This window comes from Leucopleurus acutus (assembly GCF_964270905.1).
Source record: "Leucopleurus acutus genome assembly, chromosome: 6".
In the NCBI taxonomy this organism is placed as follows: Eukaryota; Metazoa; Chordata; class Mammalia; order Artiodactyla; family Delphinidae; genus Leucopleurus; species Leucopleurus acutus.
The window spans coordinates 88,715,806-88,738,684 of record NC_139149.1 but is presented as its reverse complement, the minus strand read 5'-3'; the positions used below and the strand labels follow the sequence as shown (position 1 = coordinate 88,738,684).

The 22,879-nt window shown below is 49.4% G+C and overlaps 1 protein-coding gene across 3 annotated transcripts in view; it reads right to left on the bottom strand.

The window, feature by feature from the left end:
• Positions 1-22,879, bottom strand: part of NRP2 (neuropilin 2) — a gene marked incomplete at its 3' end in the record, with an annotated part of 112,210 nt that overhangs the window by 31,896 nt on the left and 57,435 nt on the right. For 2 of the 3 annotated variants that reach the window (XM_082840807.1, XM_082840808.1), the window contains exons 8-12: positions 20,527-20,671; positions 19,050-19,399; positions 16,807-16,951; positions 12,952-13,068; positions 9,904-10,044 (exon numbers count right to left, since the gene is read on the bottom strand). In XM_082840807.1, coding sequence (XP_082696933.1) covers positions 9,904-10,044; positions 12,952-13,068; positions 16,807-16,951; positions 19,050-19,399; positions 20,527-20,671 — 898 coding nt within the window. Of the gene's footprint in view, positions 1-9,712; positions 9,808-9,903; positions 10,045-12,951; positions 13,069-16,806; positions 16,952-19,049; positions 19,400-20,526; positions 20,672-22,879 lie in introns of those variants that run through there. The other variant, XM_082840806.1, reaches the window with a different exon arrangement.

Genomic DNA, 22,879 nt, shown 5'->3' with positions numbered 1-22,879 from the left:
TCTGGAGCAGAGCATTTTAATGATGGCGATCTGCTGAGGGAGGAGACACTGGTGCCACAAGCAGACACGCAAAGAACTCCTGAACCTACGCTTCTCCTATCAGATCTCATTACTGCCACTATTAAGGGTAATAATTCTAAGTCCTATCTGCATAATGCTTTACAGGTTACAAAGCACGCTGATATGCATTCATAATTTAATCACTGCTATATGCTTGCGAGCTAGGTCTTACTAATCTTATTTTGCACAAGATGTAGAAACGGAGGCTCAGAAAGGCTCAAGTGACTTTCCAAGGGAGAGAAGCTAGTGAGTAGCACAGCTGGACTTGACTCCAGGTTTCCCCACATTCATGCAGTAGGCCCTTCACTTCAGCTGTGACCCCAGTACCTTGTCCCAAGTCCGTGTAATCAATCACATGCTATTCAAGGCAAACTGGCTTCTCTGCTGAGCGCTGTTGCCTTTTCTCCATTTACCTGTAATTCTCTGCTCCCCGACCCCCATCCCACCCCTTTTGCCAGTTCTTCTCCTAACCATTCTGGCACATTTCAACATTAATTCCTCTCTTCTCTCAACAACTCGAGCATCTACTGACCACACCACTGATTTTACCTTGCTTTAAAAAAGACTGGAGACCATTTTTCATGTGTTTCAGCGGGTAAACACCCACTGCCTTGTACTGTAATTTAACTGTTTGGTGTGTGTCTTTCCTATTGCCCTGGTTAGATGTAAGGTCCTGGCCTTACACATAGAAGGGTTAATAATGCTTCTTCTCCCTGTCCCCAGACAGTGACAAATATGTGCCACCACTCAGGAAAATTTTGTTCCCATGAATGAATGAATGACAAACACACGGATAAAGAATGCAGTGAGGCTGCCCATTGGAAACAAGAACAGAGGGGGAATCACCTGGCCTCCGGTAAGCCCTCAGGTTCATGTAATCTTCTCTCACAGTTCCCTCCCAGTCTACTGAGCCAACAGCCTTTTTCAAAGGTGAGGGGATTTTTTTTGAGATGCTCTGCTTCTTATTACGGAACATTTATACTGCAGTATGAGTACGTATAAAGAAAAAGGTACAATAGCTTTTGCAAAGTGAATATACCTACAGTCAATAGGTAGATCCCAAAACAGGGTGACCTGTGGAAGCATCCAGTCCACTGAGCCACCAGCGCGAACCCCCCAAATGCTCCCATGCTCCAGTCATTTCCAAGCCTTTACTGTTTCCACTCGTATATAAAGGAAACCAGATTTCAGAGACTTATCATTCAGCCTTCTTCCTTCACAGTTTCACAAATAAGACCCACTGGCTGCCTGAAAATTGCTTTGGCAGAAATACTGTCACTTGTGTGAATTTACATTCCTAAGCAGCAGGGGAATCATAGCATAATGGTTAGAATTTAGTAAGTAAAATGTGTGTGGAGGTGTAAAGAGCTGGGCTGGCTGGGTTTTATCCGGTCTGTTTTATTTACCCATCCTGTTGCTAAAACTTCAGGCACGATGAGGCCAAAGGTTTTGCAGACTGCCTCTCCCGGGGACCTGAGCTGGCCCCCTCCTCTCTCCCTCCCTTTCCTCTCCTCTCTTCTCTCTCTCTCTCACAATAAGATGATAATCACTGTGCATGATTTAAAGGACCACTGGAAGACCAGGGAGTTAATGCTGGTGGCATGCTAAGCACGAGCAGCTGAAGGATCATAATTCAGTGCTGACATCTGAGCTAATCCACTAGTTTGCAGAATCTCAAGACAAGCAGGCCTCTGAATTTCACTTAGTGAAATCATTTGTTCCCCACTTGTCTGTTAAGTGCTATGAGCTCGAGGGAAGAAAGATGATATGTAAATTTAAGGAATTAGCAGCAGACATCAGTCAGAGGGACGCTGAGCTGCAAAACGTCCCTGTCTGTCACTGACAGGGGACTGATTAGAAGCAGGACATCGTGAAGGAATGGCTTCGGCCAGGAAAAGCCCAGAGATGGGGAGAGGAAGAGTAGGGGCAAGAGAATTGTTGTGACCTGAGCACCTCTGTGTGCCAGATATCACACGGGTGGCTTTGTTGCCTTCCGTAATCTTCCCTGTGAATTAAGTATTACGTTCTCCATTTTTACCAAAAAGGAAACAGAGGCTCAGAGAATTGAAGTCATGTGTCCCAGACCACTGCTAGAGAGTGATGGAAGTAAGATCTGAGCCCTGACTGGACTGAGAAAAATCGCCAGAAACTCGCCTCTCATCTGGGCTGGAATCCTAATGTTCGCTAGTCTTTTAAAGCCTCAGTCTTCCCATCTGTGAAATGGGTATAAGAACAGCAATACTGCATAGGGTCGTGAGGAGGAGGAAATGGAAAGAGTCTTGTAAGGTGCTTTGCCTACGAACAACACTCCATAAATGCTCTGTTCTTCATTTCCACTGCCATCACTACACCCACTGTCTCCTGTGCTGGCCTTTTTGTTTCTTTTAGAAAGAAAAAGGGTCCAAAGAGCACCAATAACCTGGCAGGACCGATCCAAGACTCAAAGGAAGTAAGATTTGGCTCAAGGACAGTAAAGATATTCTCTGGAATAAGATGGTTCCCAGATCCATCCTAACTCCAGAAACCAGCCAGCCTCAAGTTGTACATCAGACACTGTTTACCACATGCTTTTGGGTCAATCTACAGTAGATGAAATAAAATAATACATGATTCTGGAATGAGAGCGGGACCTCAAAAGACCGTTTAGATGGGGCCAGCCCTGCTGCCCAGAGGAACCATGCTGAAAACATCCGCAGAACAGCTGTCCACCCTTCGCTTTAAATTCTCCAGAGGAGGAGTTTCCATAGGCCATGCTGGCAATGTGTCTTCTGGGTCACAGCCCTAACTGTCAGAAACTTCTTAACTTCATTTTTAAGTTTTCCTACTGTCATTTAGACACATGTCCTCCTTCTATTCCCGACAGAGTGCAGCCAATTTCTGTCCTCTGACTTAGAAGCATTTTCACTCGCGAAGAATTAAGACCCTGGTCTTCACTTCCTCAGGAAACACAACCCTTGCCTCTTTAAATGGCCGCTATCCAGGGCTTTGGTTGTAGCAGGTCTCCACGTTGACCCTTCGCCAAGCTAAGTGCTTCAGTTCTTTGAAGTTATGGCACCCATATGTGTGCTGTGAGTGAAGCACGTGTGCTATCAGTGGAGTTTGTTCTTCTAGAACATTCTAATGTATGGCTTACCACTGCCAAACACAGAGGAAGTTTTAACAGACAGTGGCTGTTGGTGACTTGATAGAGCAAAGGGTTGGCTGGGCTACTTTATTGATTTACTTAGACTTTAGGGGAAAAGCCCTTTGGATTGTTAAGAGGTCCCCAAACATGGCCAGCTAAGAGTCAGCTCTACCTGCTGGAGGCTGTCTTCTTGTTTCTGTAGCTGATGGTAGTGATGTCGGCAATGGATAGCTTCCAACGGGAAACAATGCAGAGGAGATACATTTAGCAGCAGAAAGAGAATGAAGAAAAAATGTTCCAGAGATACAATCTGTCTCCCCCCCAGACCTGACCTGTTTGGGAGGCGTTTTGCTAGGTTCTTGACTCAAAACATCTGTTGTTGCCCATGACGCAGGGAAAACAATCACATGGGAATGAACAACAGTTCAAAAGGGCAGAGAGGAAGTGCAGAGGACAAGGTCATTCAGCGTCTTAACCTGCTGCTGTCTCTAGAAAGGGTCTCCTGACATTTCACCTGGCGATTTATGACCACATCTGGCTTCAGCGGATCACGTGACCACTTCTGGCCCCACAGCCATGGAATCAGTGGTGCCGACACCTTACCAAAGCCTGAGATAAATCACCAGTCTGATCCTCCAGGCTATCGCAAAGCCAAACACACCATCTGTCCAACACACGCATCTCCTGGCTAGCATCTTGCCCTCCTACTAGAACAACCATCTGAAAGAATATTTAGTGCTGCAGGAGATGGAGTCTCTTTGTATAGGTCATGCTTAAGACATGAGTCAGCCCCTCAGCTGGCCTCCCAAGGTCAGACCATCTCTGCTAAGGTCTTCAAATTAACAACCGGCTAAGGGAAACACGGGCTTTGGATGAACTCGGCGGGATGTTCTCAAGGTTTGCGATTGACCATCTTGTGGACATTTGAGGTTTCAGGCCTGGGCTTTGCGGGAGTCTATCTTGAGCTGCTTTTTTGGTATGTCGGCTTTCATGAAGGTTTGCAGTCAACTCAGTCTTGTTATCACTCTGCCCTTTCATTATCAATCTTACACACTCAACCAATCATGACTTTCAGAATAAAAGGAAGAGCTTCTCCTCTCTACTGCTGTCTTTTCTACAAAGTCAGAGATGTCTTCCTTCCTACGCTCCTTAAAGAAGGGCCTCTATGCTTTCCTTTTCCAGTTGAAGTGATTCCTTAAATATGGCTTTCTTTTAGCCCAGCTGTTCCCGGTCTTTAATTATCTAGCCTGCTCTAAGCCCGAGAGGTTCCCGTCTCCCTATTTGTAGTGGCTGTGCCCCAGACACGCCACAGAACCCTCTTTCTGAAGGCAGTTCAAGATGATGCCAATCCCGTGTCTGGATTGTTTGCGGCCATCGGTCCCACCTATGAGGAAGGTCTTTTGAGTTAAGAGAGTTGCTTTTTAATTCACAGAGTCCCTACTAACTCACCGCCCAAAATCAAGCCCATTGTAAGCAAGTTGACTCATGAGTCACTTTCACTGATTTCTTTGTGACTGTCTACTGACCATACCCACTCACACTTAATCCTTTTGTGTGTATGTCCCATAGTGAACCACAGTTCTGGTCCTCCACTCTCATGGGGTTTATTCAGTGGCCCAATCCGCATCAAAACAGCCCTACGAAAAGTCAACAGGACTACCACTTACATCTGATGGAAGAGCCGCCATTTGTAAAATTTGAATATTCCAGAACCTTGTATTCTTGACTTACTCTCACTTGTTTTTGAACCCAGAGTAAAGGTTCTGGTCTCTCAATCCAATAAGCATATAAATGCTAGGTAGCCAAAGCTCTGTCCTTTTATAAAGGCATACTATTCCAAATAGCCTTTGCCTGTTTTCTTTATGTCACTTCCATGATTTGAAGTTACTGAAATGAAGTAATATTGTAGTCATACTTCGTTAGGTCAACAAATATATAAAAGAACACACATTTAGGGTGACCACACACTTGAGAATTCTGAAGCTGACCTGGAACAGTACCCTTTATCCCTAGTCTTGTCTCATTCCTGAAGATAACAACAACAACAACAAGAACAACAATAAAAATAAAACAATTATTACTATTATTGCTATTACTTAGTATTTACTCTTTTTTTTTTTTTTTTTTTGAGGTATGCAGGCCTCTCACTGTTGTGGCCTCTCCCGTTGTGGAGCACAGGCTCTGGACGCGCAGGCTCAGCGGCCATGGCTCACAGGCCCAGCCGCTCCGCGGCACGTGGGATCTTCCCGGACCGGGGCACGAACCCATGTCCCCTGCATCGGCAGGTGGACTCTCAACCACTGCGCCACCAGGGAAGCCCCGTATTTACTCTTTTTGATTGAATGAAATAGTTCCTATACTGTCTAATAGTATGTTACTTTATGATGTTACTCACTGACGTACAATGACAGTGACAAAAAATGCCAGGCACTGAACACTCCCACCAAGGGATCATGGAGAAGGCACATCTCCCTAATTATTTTCTCTTGGTTTACACCAAACCAAGGAGCAACAGAGTCAGCAAGCACCCTGGAAGTTACTCTTCACGCCAAAAGGTGCTCCAGCTGTGCTGACCAAGACAGCATCCTGTGATGATGGACGTGTTCTCTATCTGCACCGTCCCACACAGAGTGGGTACTGAGCTCTCGAAATGTGGCTGATGTGATGGAGGAACTGAAGTTTTATCTGTATTTAATTTTAATTAAAATTAAAATAGTCACGTGTGGCTAGCGGCTACCGTATTACACAGGGCAGGTCTAGACACACGGGCTCACCATAGCATCTCAAGGCATTTTTGCCTTGTTCCTTAAAGAGCTGAATCCGATCTTCCTCAAAATTCTGTTTCTGATCAATGCACTTAAGAATATCTGTGGGAGATACAGCTGCTTCCACTAGGGGAGACATTTTCTGTGTCATTGTAGTTACAGTGCAAAGGCAAAGTGCTTTCTCAGAGAACAAGGTACTAGCTCCTCTGCAACCACCAGGGGTCACTGAATTCGGAACAGGGTCCCCAGGGGCTGGTATGAACACACTCCAGGCTTCTAAGCCACAAGCAAAGAGCTAAAAAAAAGAAATTCTGAATGTCTTGAAAGACTATCTTGAAAAACAAAAACAGTGGAATAAAACCAGTGGGTGTCTTGTCAGCCTTAAGCAACTATTACCACTAGCCAAAAGAACAGAACTAATTGCTTACTTAAAAGGAAAAGAAACAAAACAAAACAAAACATGAGAAAAGAACTAAATCAGAAAACATCTAAGGAATGTAAGTAGTTTCCACAGACACTTCTAATCAAGTAGTCTGTGTATGATATTTCAACATGGCTGTTGCCTGTTTTCCCTCCCTTCTCCCTCTGCACTAGATGAGGACACCTCCTTTCTTATGTAATTACTTTTGTTTACCTATCTAACAAGGAGATAAAACGCATGGCACACTTTTCTTAAAGAGTGGAGTGGTCTCCTCTTTGTGGAGAGGCGAAGTGCGGGTGACACAGCACTTTCAGGCTTGACTTGGAAGGTCCCGGGACTCTGAACCCGTTCGCATTTGCCCTGCCCCTAACCAAGCACAGCTGTTTCCTTTCTCCCAACTGCTCTCCTCGGGGCTCCAATTTTTTTTTGAAGAAGAAAGGACCACCCTGAACAGAAAGGGCTCTCTATCCTCTCCTGCTTAGAGCCCAGTATCATGTTTTGTAAGGGGAAGGACAATGGGAAATACAGCAAATGATTTTTAAATCATCAAAGGATGGACAGAAGGACTCTGAAGACAACATTATGATTCTGTTTTCTGGAGGCAACATCCAAGGGCCACTTTTCCAAACTTCAGGGATTCCTTTGGAACAGGAAAATAATTATTTTCTTTTTCGATTTCTTAAGGGAGAAACAACATTAGATCTAGCAGTTCCTTATGGCCCTAATTTTCTTTCTGTCCCCAGCCAGCCAGCTAAAGGTTGGACTTCTGCCCGCTCTACAAGATTGCTCTGAAGAGCCTTCCCAAACCGCAGGGTGTAATGAATCAAGTGGAACGCGGGCAGGACGAGGATTCCCAGCCAGTAGCCGGGGTCAACCCACGGGGCATCAGGTGAGGGTGAGGGCTGGGCGCAGAGGGGGCAGAGGTGAACCGCGTCAAATGGAGAGTAGCTTAAGCTCTCCCCAAAGTGTCACTTGCTAACTGGTGGCCTTGGAGTCTGGACAGGGCTCACCTCAGGCATTCTTAGAGAAAATCTGCTCAGAAGAGTGCAAGGGAGGAAGTGGAATAATTAGAAAGAACCTGAGGATGGATGCTGAATAAGAGCCAGTAAATCTCCCCTTGCTGTATCACCTGCATCCCTTTATTCAACGTGCCTTTGCCAAGCTGCCCCCTTATACAAACACCTCACACACACACACACGCATATAAACCACAAACACACTCAAACATAAATGTACAGACACACACATACACATGCATTTAACCACAGACACACTCAAACATAAACATACAGACACACACACACAGATTCATACATGCACACAAACTAAACGCATGCATATACATATTTACAAACACACAAGATCTACACATAAAAACAACATATGCACGTACACACAAAACCCACAAATACCTTGAGAAAGAAAGACATACATACACACAGCGCACAAATGCACACGCATAAACATCACACATACACACACAGCGCACAAATGCACACGTATAAACGTCACATGTACACACAGTGCATAAATGCACACGCATAAACATCACACGTACACACACAGCGCACAAATGCACACGCATAAACATTACACACACAGCGCACAAATGCACACGCATAAACATCACACGTACACACACAGCACGCAAATGCACACGCATAAACATCACACATACACACAGCGCACAAATGCACACGCATAAACATCACACGTACACACACAGCGCACAAATGCACACGTATAAACATCACACGTACACACACAGCGCACAAATGCACACACATAAACATCACACGTACACCACCCCACCCCCACGGCAAATTTTCTTTACATTTGGATAAAAAGTGGAGGTTGGGAAAACAACCAATTAATTGGGCCAAGTCTCAAAGGAGAGGAAATGAAATGAAAAATCCAGGCTGGGTTATAAAAATAAGTATTTTTTTTCCAACGTGCAGGAGGCTCATTATATTAATTAAACATTATTGCAGTGAGCGAGGGGGGGAGGGTGATTAACGCTGGGATGAGGGTAAGTGTTCTCTCCTGTTGCCTGAGGCCGTGGTGATCTTCAGATATTAATCTCTCTGAGCACTCAAATCCTGAAGAGATAAACACTTGAAATATGAAAATGTTTTTCTCTGGAGCAGATGCTGTGACCCTCCGGGAAAGCAAGCGCAGGAGGCGGCCCGCGGAGAGCGTCCATCCCACTGCCGTCCCTGGAGACAGGGGACACGGCCAGTCCTTGGGGTGAGGGGCAGCAGAGCGGCTCTGGGGGACTCTGAAGAAGGGGAGGTCCCTCCCCCCTTTCATTCTCTAGGCAGGCAACATATGATCTACTAATTTCCAGAATTAAGCCCTTCCCTCTCAAACGCTTACAGGAGGCCCAAGATCCAGGAACACTGAAAGCTAACACGTGACGTGCTAGAGCAACGTATGCTACGTACTGGCTTGTGAGAGCCGACTGTGGAGGTTTCTGGAATTTTGCAAGGCTACTGTGAAATTCAAGCATTGTTAACAATTGAATTCTATAAAGTTGCAATGAAATAAAGTATATTAAAAAAGAAAGGAAATAAATTCTCAAAATGCAATACTTCCTAATTATTTTAATACATTTTACTGGTATGCATGATTCAGAAGTTATTTATATCTCTGTTATCTGTGTGAGGGAAAAGAACTATCTAAGGCTGTGCTGCTGTACTTCTCAACTCCACCTCCGATGATGTCATGTTGGTAGCTTGCATTCAACCACAGTGGGAGGATTTACACCACGGAGAGTGGCGAACATTAATTACAAAGCAGATTTTTTTTTTTTAAACCTGGAGAGCCGGTCGTGAAACATTTGCCAGAACATGACTGTAAAAGCATGCCACAATGGAAAGAGTGGACACCTCCTGCTTGGAAGGGCTGAAGGCAACCCCTCTCTACCAACAGTGCCAGGAGAGCCTCTGAAATCGGGCTCTCTGAAACCAAGAGGGCGGCTTCACAATATTCCAACGACTGGCAGCAACACTCTTCAGGAGGCCAAGTGCCAGGCAGCTCTGCTAGACACCCATGGGTGTGGCAGCATTTCAGGCCCTCGACTTGGTTTTCAACAGAAGTGATGATACCCTCCAGAAAGTATCAGTCAGACTTGGGGCCAGGAGTTTCCCAATGAGCCATTTTAGGAACAATGTCCAGCTTGGAGTCACAAGGGGCTCTGTGATGGTGGCATCGAGAGCTGGCTACGGCAACAAAGGGACATTGACTCATCCCCTCTCCTAGGACCTCCTAATTGCTCTTTCTTTCCTCTTCTTTGATCTTGGCCTCTCTCGCTCCCTCCCAGCTTCCAGGCTGCTCTGTGATCACAAGAGAGGGCCAGGAACCGCCAGCCAGCTATTCTGTCGGGTGACACTGTCAGTAAAGGCTGGTGGTTTGCAGGCAAAGAGCAGAGGATTGTTCTGTGAAGTTATGAAGCCTGTCAGGGAATGTGGAGCTGAAAAACATGGCGCAGGCTGGCCTTAACTCTCTCATCGCTTAACTCGAGGCTGGCTTACCTGGAAACGTCCGGTCGCTGGGGCCGGAGCTGCCGGTCCAGGTGCTTTGGAGCCACTTGGCACGGTCGTACATCCAACCACAGGGCTCCTCGGGGAAATCAAAGTTGCAGTTGAATCCTGAAGGGAGCTGCAAATCTTTGTCTAAAAGGGAAAACAAAAACCCCGAAACAAGGCAAATGAAATGGGTTCGGAGAACAGCCACCGTGGTGCTATTTAAATGGCTGGCAGGGCCTAAGGGGAGAGCAGAGAAAGAAGAGGCTCCCTTTGCTTATTCATTTAACTCATCTTGGCGATGGTTGGCTTCAGGGTCAGCCTTTGGTCTCATCCTTCCCAGGCATGAAAGCCAAGGCTGCCAGCGGTTCCCATAGTAAGCAATTATAAATGAGGCCACCAAACGGCTTCAGGCTCTAATCGGCCTCTTCTGTCCACTCTGGAGAGCAGACAAATGTGGAAACTGCTGTTCCCTAAAATGCCAGAGAAGAATGTCTCCCCATTGCCTCAGTGGAAGGCAGGATCCTGCCAACCTGGCTGTCAGCAGTGATGGACAGCCCGTTGGCATCCGGAGAGGCTGAAATTCAAAATGCGGGAGGTGCTGGCCAGGGAGGAGACAGTGATCTTGGAAACAAGGGAGGCTTGTTTGCCCTTCACCTCCCTGTGCCAGGCCTCTTGTTTCAGAAGACCAGGTCAGTTCAGCATCGCCGGGGGAGGCACTGCCAGGCGGGCGATTTGGCATGTTAGGGCAAATTGAGGGCACCAGACCAGCCTGCCGCCCAGCTCAGCGCTGACCAGGAGGAAAAATAATTTTACATGACTCCGAGTGCCTGAACGCCAGGATTCCAGGGACGGCAGAGAATGGAAATCTAAAAGACCACACAATGGCTCGCCCCCGTCTGCCCGGCTGTTCACCTCTAAGCGGACAGACCGAACCCAGAGGGTTTCTTTGGAGGTTCCACTCAGCTCTACAAATCCAGTCTGAGCTGGTGCCGAACACGAGATTGAGTCGGGGGTGGGGTGGAGGTGGGGAAAGAGAGGAAATGGGAACCCAGATTTGGACTCTTGTCCTCAGTAGCTGCGGAGACAGCGGAAAAAGTGTTGGCTAACGCTGGTAGGAGGGAGGAAGTGGGGTCTTTGGCCTTTTCACTTCCCTTCTCAGGGTTCCCAGAGAGGAATTTCCGTGGGGAAGGCAGGTTAGGAAGTCTAAAGGGAACAGTCGACTGGTGGAAACACACTGCTCCCGCCCCGGGGGGCGAGGATGGATCACCTCTGAGGGGAAGGGCACTGCTGGCCTTGGCAGCAGGTTGCCACCGGGTCCTGCTCGTGTCTCCCCTTCCCAAGAAAGAATATTTAATACTTGCCCACCCTTGGCCAAAGTCAGCTTGAGCTGAGAAGAAACACATGGAATCTATTACAGAAGCATCAACCTGTGGCTTGGAAAAGTCAGAGCCCTTAGCCCTCCCCATCCCCTTTTCCCGACAACTTCTAAGTTTCTATTTTTCCGTTCAAAAATATGGAGTAATTCAATATACCATAATTCCTCTCTAATGTTTATACGCATACTGTATCTCAGGAACCCAATTCCACAAAGAGATCTTTGGCAAAAAAAAAAAAAAAAAAAAAAGCGAGAGGGGAGGAACCACCAAAGAAACCCCAAATGAAACAAACCACTATACAAGGGAAAATTATATTAAACTTCTGGAAGTCCTTACATTTTCCTTTGGATTGCCATTTAGACAAAACCCCCTCCTTTTGCCCTGCACCGAGCAAACCCTGCTGATCCAACACCACACAGTAAATGAGAGCGCCCCACTTTTGGCTCTCCAACTCTTTCCAACATGTCTTGGAAGATTCTCCAAGTCTCTTTCTCCTCTTCATAAAACAAAAACAAGTTCATTAAAATGTCAGAATTCTGTATTCAACTATCCCTGACCAAGAGTGTCCCCCGGCCCACGCAATGCACAAAAGCACATTCCTGAGAGCAGATGCATTAAATTACCATTTTGCAGTCACACAACTTCAGCGTTTACTTTTGGCTCCCCTCCCATTCTTCTTTGTAGCCATGTTGGGGAGACGTCCACTGCATCCTTGCAGTTTCTCATACTGTCAAGTGGCTAAGGGTGCGGACCCACAGATTTCACCATCTACCCACTGACTCGGCGCTACGTCTTTATGTCTCCATCACTTCCCAAGCCTCTTCACCAATCTTCCCTCATTTGGTTTAATGAACGTTTAATAACGATCAGTAATTTACTGTAAATTGAGGCTGTCAAGCATTAAATTCTAGCCCCAAATGCCAGGTGTTCCAAACTTTGTAGTTTGTTAAGGAATGTCCTCACATTCTGCGACCTTAGCAGGAAGATTGAAGATGTGATGTCCTTTTGGGCTCTTCCAATTATTATTTTTCTCTAACTTGGATATGCTTAGAAGATAAAATGAAAATGCAGTCGATTTCCCATGTGAAGAGACTAATCGCAAATAGGTGGCCCTGAGTTTTGAGGAAGGGGTGAGGTGCCTTTTCATACTTCCGTCTTTGTCACTGACCTGCGCTCGCCTCGTGGAGGCGGCGGTGCCCTATTTTATAATCCTCATTGTCAGGCTTTCTCAGCCGGTGGTGGTAAAAGACACAGGGCAACGCGATTAAATCATGGTTAACTGCTGAGTTAACCTATCGCGCTCCACTGACCAAGTCACCCAGATGACAGCCAGATCTTCCCTTGACTGTGCCCCGGAGACAAGCTTAGCAGGAGGGGCGATCACAGTTGTGCATTCTAAAGATGCGAAGTGAGGGCTAGGAAAGGAGACTACTCAAGGGAGGCATCCTCTTTGGCCCCTTATCTCAGCTGATGTAGGGCTGTACTGGTTGTGCCAATATCTGAATGCTTCTAGATTGGTTGGAAATAGCCACTGCCCCAAGCCCCTAAGTACCACACTTCCCTGACCTCTGACCTAGGGGACCCCCAGGTCCCGGACCCAGCCATGGGCCAGCCTCCACTGTGACTGGTCGGCACCCGTACCATCCTGGATGAAATACGGCTCTGGCCCCATCCTCACCATCCTCAAAGCTGCAGTTCTCCCCGCACTCCGTGGCCTCCTCGTCAATGGGGTATGGGGTGGTGGTCTCTTCGCTCTTCACGGTGGGTCCCAGTGTCTCAACCGTTGGCTTTGAGTCTGCAGAAAGGCAAAGGAAGGGGAGTGAAGACCACATGCGGCAACCTGTGTCAAAACCCAGCAGGCGGATGCCAAATACTAAGTCTCCTCTCCAAGGGTGGGCCTTTCAAGAAGGAAGAAAAAAGGAAATCCAAGATGGACACACACACACCCATGACGTCACTTCTGTGTGCTGTGATGACGTCAGGACCATGGCCTGTGTTAAGGAGAGCGGTCCCAAGCTGTAGAAATAGCCGTAATGGAGGCAAGAACACAAACCCACACTCTACCCCACAGCAGAGGCCCTGAGGCCGGCTCAAAAGGCCATGCGCACCAGGCAGTAATGAATGTGGGTGACACTGACCACAGGCAGGGCTCAACATGCTCTGGGTGTTCTGTTTCAGACACAGATGTGGGTCACACACACACATAAGCAATGAAGGACACCCATCAAAAATGGTCTGAAAACAATCGGGGTTAATGCAGTGAGCTTCCGTCCTGTGGAAAACACCTGTCTGAGCACAGCCCCTTGGGTGACTGCTGTTGCGTCTCGGGCTCAGCCCTGTTTGCGTGTGGAACGGGCCCTGTTTGCACGTGGCACGGGCCTTCTCTTCTCTGCCTTCTCTGAGTCAGACGGAACCAAAGCTAACCCGACCTGGGGGCCCACCTATTACAAGATAACCAGAAGCACAACGGCTGAAGTCATGGCCAAGCCAGACAGCCTGGGAGGTGCGACCCCAGACATCGTTGTTCGCGTTTGCCCAAAACCGGATGGAAAAGAATATGGGCTCAAAGTGACTCAGACTCCATTCAGTGGAAATAATTTGGGGCTGTGCCTTTAGGTCAGGGTGTGGCAAATTCAAATGCTTCTAGGAGGCTAACTGCTGCTGTAAGGGAGGATGGCCTGCTGGGGGCTGGGAGAGTAAAGGCTGGGACAGGAGATGGTAGAGGGGTCCTGCACACCTGGTTTAAAGGAGGCCACCACGTGACTGGTTCCAGCAGGTTGAGGAACTGAGGCGAGGTGGCCCAATGTGGCCAGATCTTGAAAGATCTTTTTTTTTCCCTCGCATGAAACAAACAAAATCTCCAGGGAAAATCTCCAGCCCTGTCAATGTTGGCAACTTATTCAAAATACAAGTAGCAGGTGACCAAACGTGGCTGGGCAAATAACCTCAAAGCGTCCTAACTTGTAAGTTCATATTTGTTACTGTGCCACAGAATCGCAAACTGTGGTCAGCAAGGCAAGAAGTAATCATTTGAAATACAAACAAATGAACAGGTGAAGCAGCCCTGTCAAATTATTTAGCTGCAGTAACTCAACCCAGCCCATTATCTTCCCTGTTATCCTTTTGGGGTAGGAATGAAGGGAACAAGGATGAGTCACAGAAATGAATGGAAATTTGACAAGCAGAAAGCCACGTGGCCTGGGAGAGAGGTTCCTGGAAACGTTAGGTAGCTGAGCGGGTGAGCTGGGTGGCAGAGAGATAATGTTAAATCCAGGGGCACAGGGGGCGGGTGAGGCAATGAGAGGGCAGGCCGTGTGAATGAAAGTGAGGAAACGGTAGCCGGCCTCTGTGTCCACTGTGTTTGTACTGGACACTTAGAGCTAACTGCCCATCAAACTACGCTCCCCGGCAATTGAAAACAGATGTCAGAGACTTCAAAGGGAAGGAGGCTGGGCGGAGGGTATCGAGCCCCTACTCTGATCTTCCAAGGAACAGCCAGGAGGACTTTGAAATGAGAAACCTGTTGCTGACCATCACGGGTGTAATTTGGGCCAGCTTGGCAGGGGGCAATAGGAGGAAAAGGCCAATAGCAATTGTCCAGCCGGTCATAAAGCAGGGCCAGCCTGGGAAGAGGCGTGGCACAGAGGACCATGGACAGGGGGAAGTATGAGTCAGTAGCTATCGGCCTCTGGCAAGTGGCTGCTCTCTCTGGGACTCAGTTTCCCTCTCTGTGAAGGAGGCATTGGCCTAGATCGGTGATTTTTTTTCAAACTGTATGTCACCCTTGTCAACAGGTTGTAGATCAATTGCATGAGTCAGGACTAGCATTTTAAAATAGGGGCTATAATATTTCAGAGTATACTCACGTGGCAAGGATGAGCACCGCTTTGGGAACCTTTTGTTTCAGTCACACTTACTTACTGTAACAAGTTTATTAGGTGCCAAGCAGCAGGCTAAGTACTTTATATCCATTATTTGATTGAATCCTCATGATAACCCTGGGGGGTGTAGATATACTATGGTCACCCCCCCTTCTTCAGCTAGGATAACCGAGATCGGCAGAGGCAGGACTTGAACTTGGCGATCTGTCCCCAGAGTCCAGGTGCTTAATGATATACTATATCCCATAAGCACACACGTGTATGTGTGCTCATGTGCACGCATGCTTGTAAGTCGAGTGGCTCGTGATATAAATTTATTTTAAATTGTGGATGGTGGTCAGAAACGTTTGAAAGCCACTGGCCTAGAAGCCCTCGGGTCCCCTGCAACTCTAAGCCTCTGATTCTGGCCAGAAGAAGCCAGCTTGTGCCACTGTTGGAGGGCAGTTTTCAGCGCCTGCGAGAGGACAGGTGAGGAACACTCAGCAGGCTGCAGGGAACCTTGCCTCACTCCGTGATGGGGAGTAAAGTGTCTTCCCACTAAAGTATGTTCACTGGGGCTGCCTTCCATTGAAAGGTGAGAAAGGCTAATTTGGGCCCGATTCCCAGCCTCCGTGCCTCAACGGGACACTTCCTCGGCGCCATCATAACGGCACACAGGCAGCACTTTTCTCCCCGGGAGCCGAAAGCACTTCTCCGACATGCTCTTACTAATCCTCCACGATCCCCTGCTGGGTGAGCTGCTGACAGGTACGGCACAGACAGGAAAATGGAGATACCTGGGGCCGGGGTCCTGCCTGCTGCCTCACCCCACCCCACCCCCAGCTCCGTTCGGCAGGCAGCGAGCGAGCTCCGGCTCCGGCTCCGGCTCCGGCTCCGGCTCCGGCTTGAGCTGGGATCTGTCCCAGCCCTGCCCCGGGGAGGAGGGCGGGGCCTGGAGGGGAGGCGGACCCGACTCGGAAGGATGGATGGGGTGCTTCCCGGGAAACCTGGAGGGTGGCCATGATCAGCGGGCCTCATCTTCGTTCAGGAGACTGGGAGGTGCTCCCAGGGCCTGCGACGCAGGGTGGAGCCCAGCGAGCCTCCTGCGGCACACGGCACACGGGGAAGAAGTCGGGCTCTCGGCAGCTCCCCTGCAACAGGGTCCCTCCTGAGCAAATAAATGCCTTTTACAGATGTGGCTTCGAAATGAAAATGAAGTCTCTTAGCCACAGACATCTGGAGGCCAGATTCAGACATAAACCGATTACTTTATTATCATGAGCATTTTTTTTTTCTTCCCTAAATCAACAGCCACAGCCCTCTGGCCTGAAGAGTCAGGGTCTAATTGAATTTGGGTGGGCAGTGTGTGGTTATGGTTTGTTTTTGAGAGACTGGGGTTGAGGGACTGAAATGATCCTTTAAACATGACACAGCACATCCCTCGAGGAGCTGTCCTGAGTCCAGAGGCTGCAGTGCCGGTGGTTTGAGGTAGAACAAAGTGCAGCCCAGGGCAGGCAGGAGGCAGCAGGGTTTTGAACTGATGGGGCTTCACCCCAGGGATGGCTGCCCCTCTGCCCCGTCCCCGTCGTGGTCTGACCTCCTCCCAGGCCATCCCAGGAAGCCGGGGTCATGAGACCATGTGAGTGAGACCCACAGTGGAAAGAGGGCCTTACCTGTCCAGTCACAGCCCAGCACCTCCAGTCGCATCCCAATGCCCGCAGGGGACCACCTCTCAGGGTACACCCGCACGTACTGCGCCAGGACAGGGTCAAACCTCCGGATGTCAGGGGTGTCGTAGTGCATGTTCCCTTCAAACAGCTGCAGGGGAGACAGGCTGCTCAGCCCTTTTTAGGTGGGAGCCCTCCTCACTCCTCCTTTCTGCTCCTTCCTCCCCCCTTCCCACCTCACCCCTCACATCCAACCGGAAGGCAGCTTCAGAGTTAATTCACGGTCACTGCCCGTTTTGGTCCATGGGAGCCCCATTCTCAGACCAAGGTTTTTATTCATTTGGGAGAAACACGGCAGATGGGGAGCAGATGAAAGTGGCAATTGCTGGGTTCTGTTCTCTGTCCTTGGAGTGAAACTGAGGACTCAGAATTCGGCTCTCCGTGAGTCTTAAGCTGGATTTGGCTGGAGAGGAGTGAAGGGCATTTAGGCTGTCTTGCCTGTTCTGAAGTTCTCGGTTTACTAGAAAAAGAAGTTCTTTCCTAGATGCTTAAAAGTCTAGATTTAGAAAGTCCCAGCTTGAAAGTCTAGGTTTAGAAAATGCCAGGTCACTGAGAGGCTGAAGGGAAAGTGACCATCCCTTTTCTAGGCTAATGACAATTTCCACTGGTCACACCCTGATACTCTAAGACTGTGTTCCCCCAACCTTGGTTTAGTGGAAGAAATTCTGTCAAAAGAAACCTCACCTAAAGCCACACCTCATAAAATGGATGACAGTGGGGCTGCCCTGGCTGAAGCTGGGTGGGGGACCCAACCCAGAGCGTACCTGTGAACCAGTGACTTAGGGGACTGTTGGTGTGCAGGTGTGCCAGGGGCTGTAGCTGATTAGCATCTAGGAATGAGGCAGAGCCAACTCATTTTGCAGGATGCCCACAATTCCAAAAGGGGGGCACTGTCATGGGGAGGGCAGGCTCTGACCCTGGCTAAGATCATCTCCTTTCCAAGGCCCCCAGAATAGTCAAGAAGAGCCAGGGTGGGGCTTCCCTGGTGGCGCAGTGGTTGAGAGTCCGCCTGCCGACGCAGGGGACACGGGTTCGTGCCCCGGTCCGGGAAGATCCCACATGCCGCGGATCAGCTGGGCCTGTGAGCCATGGCCGCTGAGCCGGCGCGTCCAGAGCCTGTGCTCTGCGACGGGAGAGGCCACAACAGGGAGAGGCCCGCGTACAGCAAAAAAAAAAAAAAAAAAAAAAAAAAGAAGAGCCAGGGTCAGCTGTCCCTGGGGGAGCCAGTGGTCCGACTTCTGCTCCATCCACTGAAGGTTCCAGTTACCAAGCACTGAGCCTTTCCAAGCCGCTGGAATTATGAGCTGGGAGTTTACATCAGCACTGCAAAACCTCCAACCCAGACCTTGCCTCTGCATTAAGAATGGAAAACATTTGCTAAACAGAGACATGTGATACCCCTTCCTTATTAGGGGCCCTGCTCTTCTGAGGAAAATGAGGGGTAACTTAGCAATGAGGATCGGAACGCCTGGCTGACTGGGCGATTAACCTGGAGAGGGACAGGGCTGTGATGTCCTCTCCCTTTCCTGGGGCTCCTTGGTGCCCCTCGTTGAGGGCTGACCTTCACTCCTCCGAGGGCAGAAGGGGGTGTTACACTGGCCTGCGCTTCTGGACTGGAGTTAGTTTCTCTTGCCTCTTCCCAGCCTCCATGTGAGAGGCAAGAAAGATCTAAGTAGTCAAGCCCAGGAAAATACAAAGGAGTGCAGCAACACTCAGAAAAACACAGTTGTTTTTGGAAGTAATTCACTAGTTTCTACAGTTGAGCCTCCAAAAACCACATCCCCTTTGGATGTCTGGCCAGTTCCAAGGACACTTTATCTGAAACAGGGTAGAAAGAGTGTCCAAGACAGTAGAAAGGCAGTGTTGAGTAGTGGTTAGGCATTTGGGCTCTGGAGTGAGACTTGTGTCTGAATCATGGCTCTACCACAGGTACTGTATGACCCTGGAATGACATCAAGCCTCAGTTTTGTTACCTCTAAAATGGGAGGGACGAAAGGACCTACCTTCTAGAGATGTTGTAAAGGCTAAAATAAGGCATTTAGCAGAGGGCTTGGCACAAAGTAATCTCTCAGTTAATATTTGTTTGACGGGCAGGGGTTGGTGATGACCATCTAGATGGGAAATCAACATCCCCCAAATCAACCTCCCTGTTTGGGGCAAGGTTAGGGAGTCCTCCGGGAACACCCTACCTTCGGCTGCTGGGTCCTGGGGTCCTGGATGTGCTCCCAGTCTTTGCCATTTAGGCTGTAGGCGACTTTGAACTTGCGCACAAACGCCCTGGCTTCCACGGCGGTGATGCTGTCTCCTCCGCGGGCTCCCTGGATGATGACGCCTTTCACGGTCTTGGGCGCTCCCAGGTCTACCTGGAGCCACTCCTCGCCCGGCTGGGCCTGAGGGATCCGAGGGAACCAGCCTGAGCGGCTGCTGACCAGGCGGGCAGCACTGGGGCTCCAGAGGTACTCGCGGGTGGAGGAAGCAGAGATCTGGGAGTCGGCAATGAGGCCCGAGAGCATCCCCAGCATGTCGGAGCAGGGGGCGTCTGCGGAGAGGGAGGAAGGTACGAGAGGTCATGCTGGTACCCTGCTAACTGGAACCACCCCCAACCAGTAGGGAACTGTCGAAGAACCTGACTATCAAACACTTTGAAGTCAGCACTGATTTCTCTGCATTTCAAGGTGGGATAGCGCTGTGGTTAAGAGCTCAGCCGGGCTAGCTGGATTCACATTTGCTTTGTCACTTACTAGCTGCTTGACTTTGGGAAAATAATCGACGTGCTCTGTGCCTCAGTTTCCCCAGGCCTAAAGGAGGGCTAACAGCAGTACTTACCTCTTGGGGGTTGTTGCATGGGTTCTGTTAGTTACAATATAAAAGATCTCAGCGTGGTGCCTGGCATGGCCGAGTGTCTCCTGTTGTTAGCCAAGGACTCTCACATCCTTGGTGACACAGTCCCTACTGATCCTCCTAGGGGCAGTGAGTGCAGGGGAGCTCAGCTGAGCATTGACTTGTTACCCAGGGGATTACTTCCCGAACTAGATGGAACCGTTCCTGGGACCAGATCTTAATTTCACATGTGTTACCGCAGCTCTTTACTGCCTTGCGTCCTGCCAGCATCCTGGAACATGCTGTTCCCTCTACCCAAAATGCTCTTCCCCTCAGTCACCATCAGACTACTCTTTACTCATCCCCGAGTTTAAGTGTCACATCCTCAGAAAGGCTGTCCCCAAACTTTCAATCAACACTCAGTGAGGTCCCCTCACTCACTCTCAGAGCATCCTGTCCTTTTCCTTCACACACGCATCTTAGTGTATAATTACCCCTGTACTTACATTTGTTTATTATCTATCTTGCCTACCCGCCTGAAAGTTCCAGCATGTCAGAGACCCCATCTGCTCGTTCCCTTCTCTTATTCACTTCCAGCTCCCAGCGTGTGGCCTGGCACACAGTGGGCCTTCCATAAGTATTTGTGCAGCGAATGAGTGAGTGGAGTGTGCGTGAAGAAATGGTAGCCGGCAAGGCAGGGTCTGGAGTCAGTGTGCATTCAATGCCCATACAGGGAGTTACAGGTAAAAGCCAGCCTCTGTTAAGGTCACGTGGTACAATCAAGCCGTTTGCAGAGGGCTGGGAGGGGGCGCAGAGCCCCCCGACCTCACAGGAGCCCCACTTCACCTGTGACCCGGCAGCCGAAGAGCTCCAGGCGGAGGGCGATGCCCGAGTGCCAGGTCTGTGGACGGACCCTGACGAAGCGTGTCAGCAGCGGTGAGTGCAGCTTGTTCAGAACCACCTCCGTGGCATCGTTGTTGGCTTGGAAGACCTGTAACATCACACACAAATCCATGTTATAGCAAAATCCCCGTATGCAGGTGAGGCACGCAGCCTTTGACGGAGAGGGAAAGGTCTGTTCAATTTTATTTCCCTTAAGCTTAGAAATAATCAGTGGGTTTGTTGTTTGGTGCTGTTTTAGAAACACCATGAAAAAAATGTAATTTCTCACACTGCTCTAAGTTGAAAGCAATACATGGTCTTCACAAAAACTTTTGGAGGGAAGGAAAATTTTGCCTCTGGACCTGAGAGCCAGCAGAGGAAGGCACCATGAAAGGAAAACACTTTCAGAAGTCGAGACAGAGAGAGAGAGAGAGAGAGAGAGGGAGGGAGGGAGGGAGGGAGGGAGAGAGAAAGAGAAAGAGAGAGAGAGAGAGAAAGAGGGAGGGAGGGAGAGAGAGAGAGAAGAGGGAGGGAGGGAGAGAGAGAGAGAGAGAGGGAGGGAGGGAGAGAGAGAGAGAAAGAGAGAAAGAGGGAGGGAGGGAGGGAGGGAGAGAGAGAGAGAGAGAGGGAGGGAGGGAGGGAGGGAGAGAGAGAGAGAGAGAGGGAGGGAGGGAGAGAGAGAGAGAAAGAGAGAAAGAGGGAGGGAGGGAGGGAGGGAGAGAGAGAGAGAGAGAGGGAGGGAGGGAGGGAGGGAGAGAGAGAGAGAGAGAGGGAGGGAGGGAGAGAGAGAGAGAAAGAGGGAGGGAGGGAGAGAGAGAGAAGAGGGAGGGAGGGAGGGAGGGAGGGAGAGAGAGAAAAAGAGAGAAAGAGGGAGGGAGGGAGGGAGGGAGAGAGAGAGAGAGACAGAGAGAAAGAGGGAGGGAGGGAGGGAGGGAGAGAGAGAGGAAAAAGAAAGTAGAATATCCTTTAAAAATGGAGCGACAGGGGCTTCCCTGGTGGCGCAGTGGTTGAGAGTCCGCCTGCCGATGCAGGGCACACGGGTTCGTGCCCCGGTCCGGGAGGATCGGCTGGGCCCGTGAGCCGTGGCCGCTGAGCCTGCGCGTCCGGAGCCTGTGCTCCGCAACGGGAGAGGCCACAACAGTGAGAGGCCCGCGTACCGCAAAAAAACAAACAAACAAAAAATGGAGCGACAATGTCATCTTTTAGGGTTGTGGAACCTCTCTCACTAGCTTGAACTTGACTCTCCCTTTTCCTCAGGTTTCAGCCTATAGGAAGAGTTCCGGGTATTTTATAATCAGAAAGTGCTTCACAGTTGTTTCTGTTAGTTCCCTAGAGGTCTCCCTGCTCCGTGGAGGGGTGAGAGGGTGGGAGCGCTGTCCACCCCCGGTGCCCCCGTGTCAGTCAACACTTGCTTGGTTCTTTCTGGTCTTTGTTGTAGGGTCAGGGTTGCAGACAGGCCGCTGGAGCCCTGCTCTGGCTTTCTCTCACCGTAGACCCTGCCCTGTAATGAAATCCATCCCTGTCCCCATCTGACCAATGCACCTCTTATGGGAGGAAAGGCTTTCCAGAGTAGCTTCTAATCCAACGTGGTAGGAGCAAGTCCTAGCTTACCAGATGGCCCAAATCAAGAACGGCCTCGGGCTTTTTTGTGTTCTCCGTTAAAAAAGGAAAGAGTAGCTGCAACAAGTATACGTAAGTTTCTCTTGGTTTCCCTGGATAAGCGTGAAGGGAAGGACCAACTAACCATCGCTTCTAGATCATACCTGTCGTAGCTCTAACAACCATGTGACCGTAAGTCCACTCACAGGCAACTCTGCAACAACTAGCAATTTCTCCTGGGTAGGGGGACAAGCTCCTTCAGCTCCTGGCACCTATAACATGCGAGCTGTTTAGGCACTGACAGACCTGGGATAAAGGGAATGGGGAAAATGGTATATTGGAATCTCATTGAGCCAGACACTGTGTAAACATAATTAGGCCTACAACATTCCGGGAAGTAAGTACTATTATTTCCACTTTATTGATGAAAGAACTGAGGCTCAGAGATGTCTGTCCAGATCTCAAGCCCTTGCCACGTTTTTAGATTTCAGGCTTGTGGTTTTCTCCCTTGACTCTCGTCTCGTCTACATCTGCAGCGTCTATGTTGGTGGCTAGGAGTCGTGGAGCCCTTAGGGTCCCCAAGCATGGCTGGAATGGAAGTAGAGTTGCTGTTCAGTCATGTGCTTGCCCCCAGGGTGTTCATAATCCCAACGTAGAATGACCCGAGTAACAGCAAAGCGCAGCACAGAAGCTTAGAGCTAATGAACAACGTGGTCCT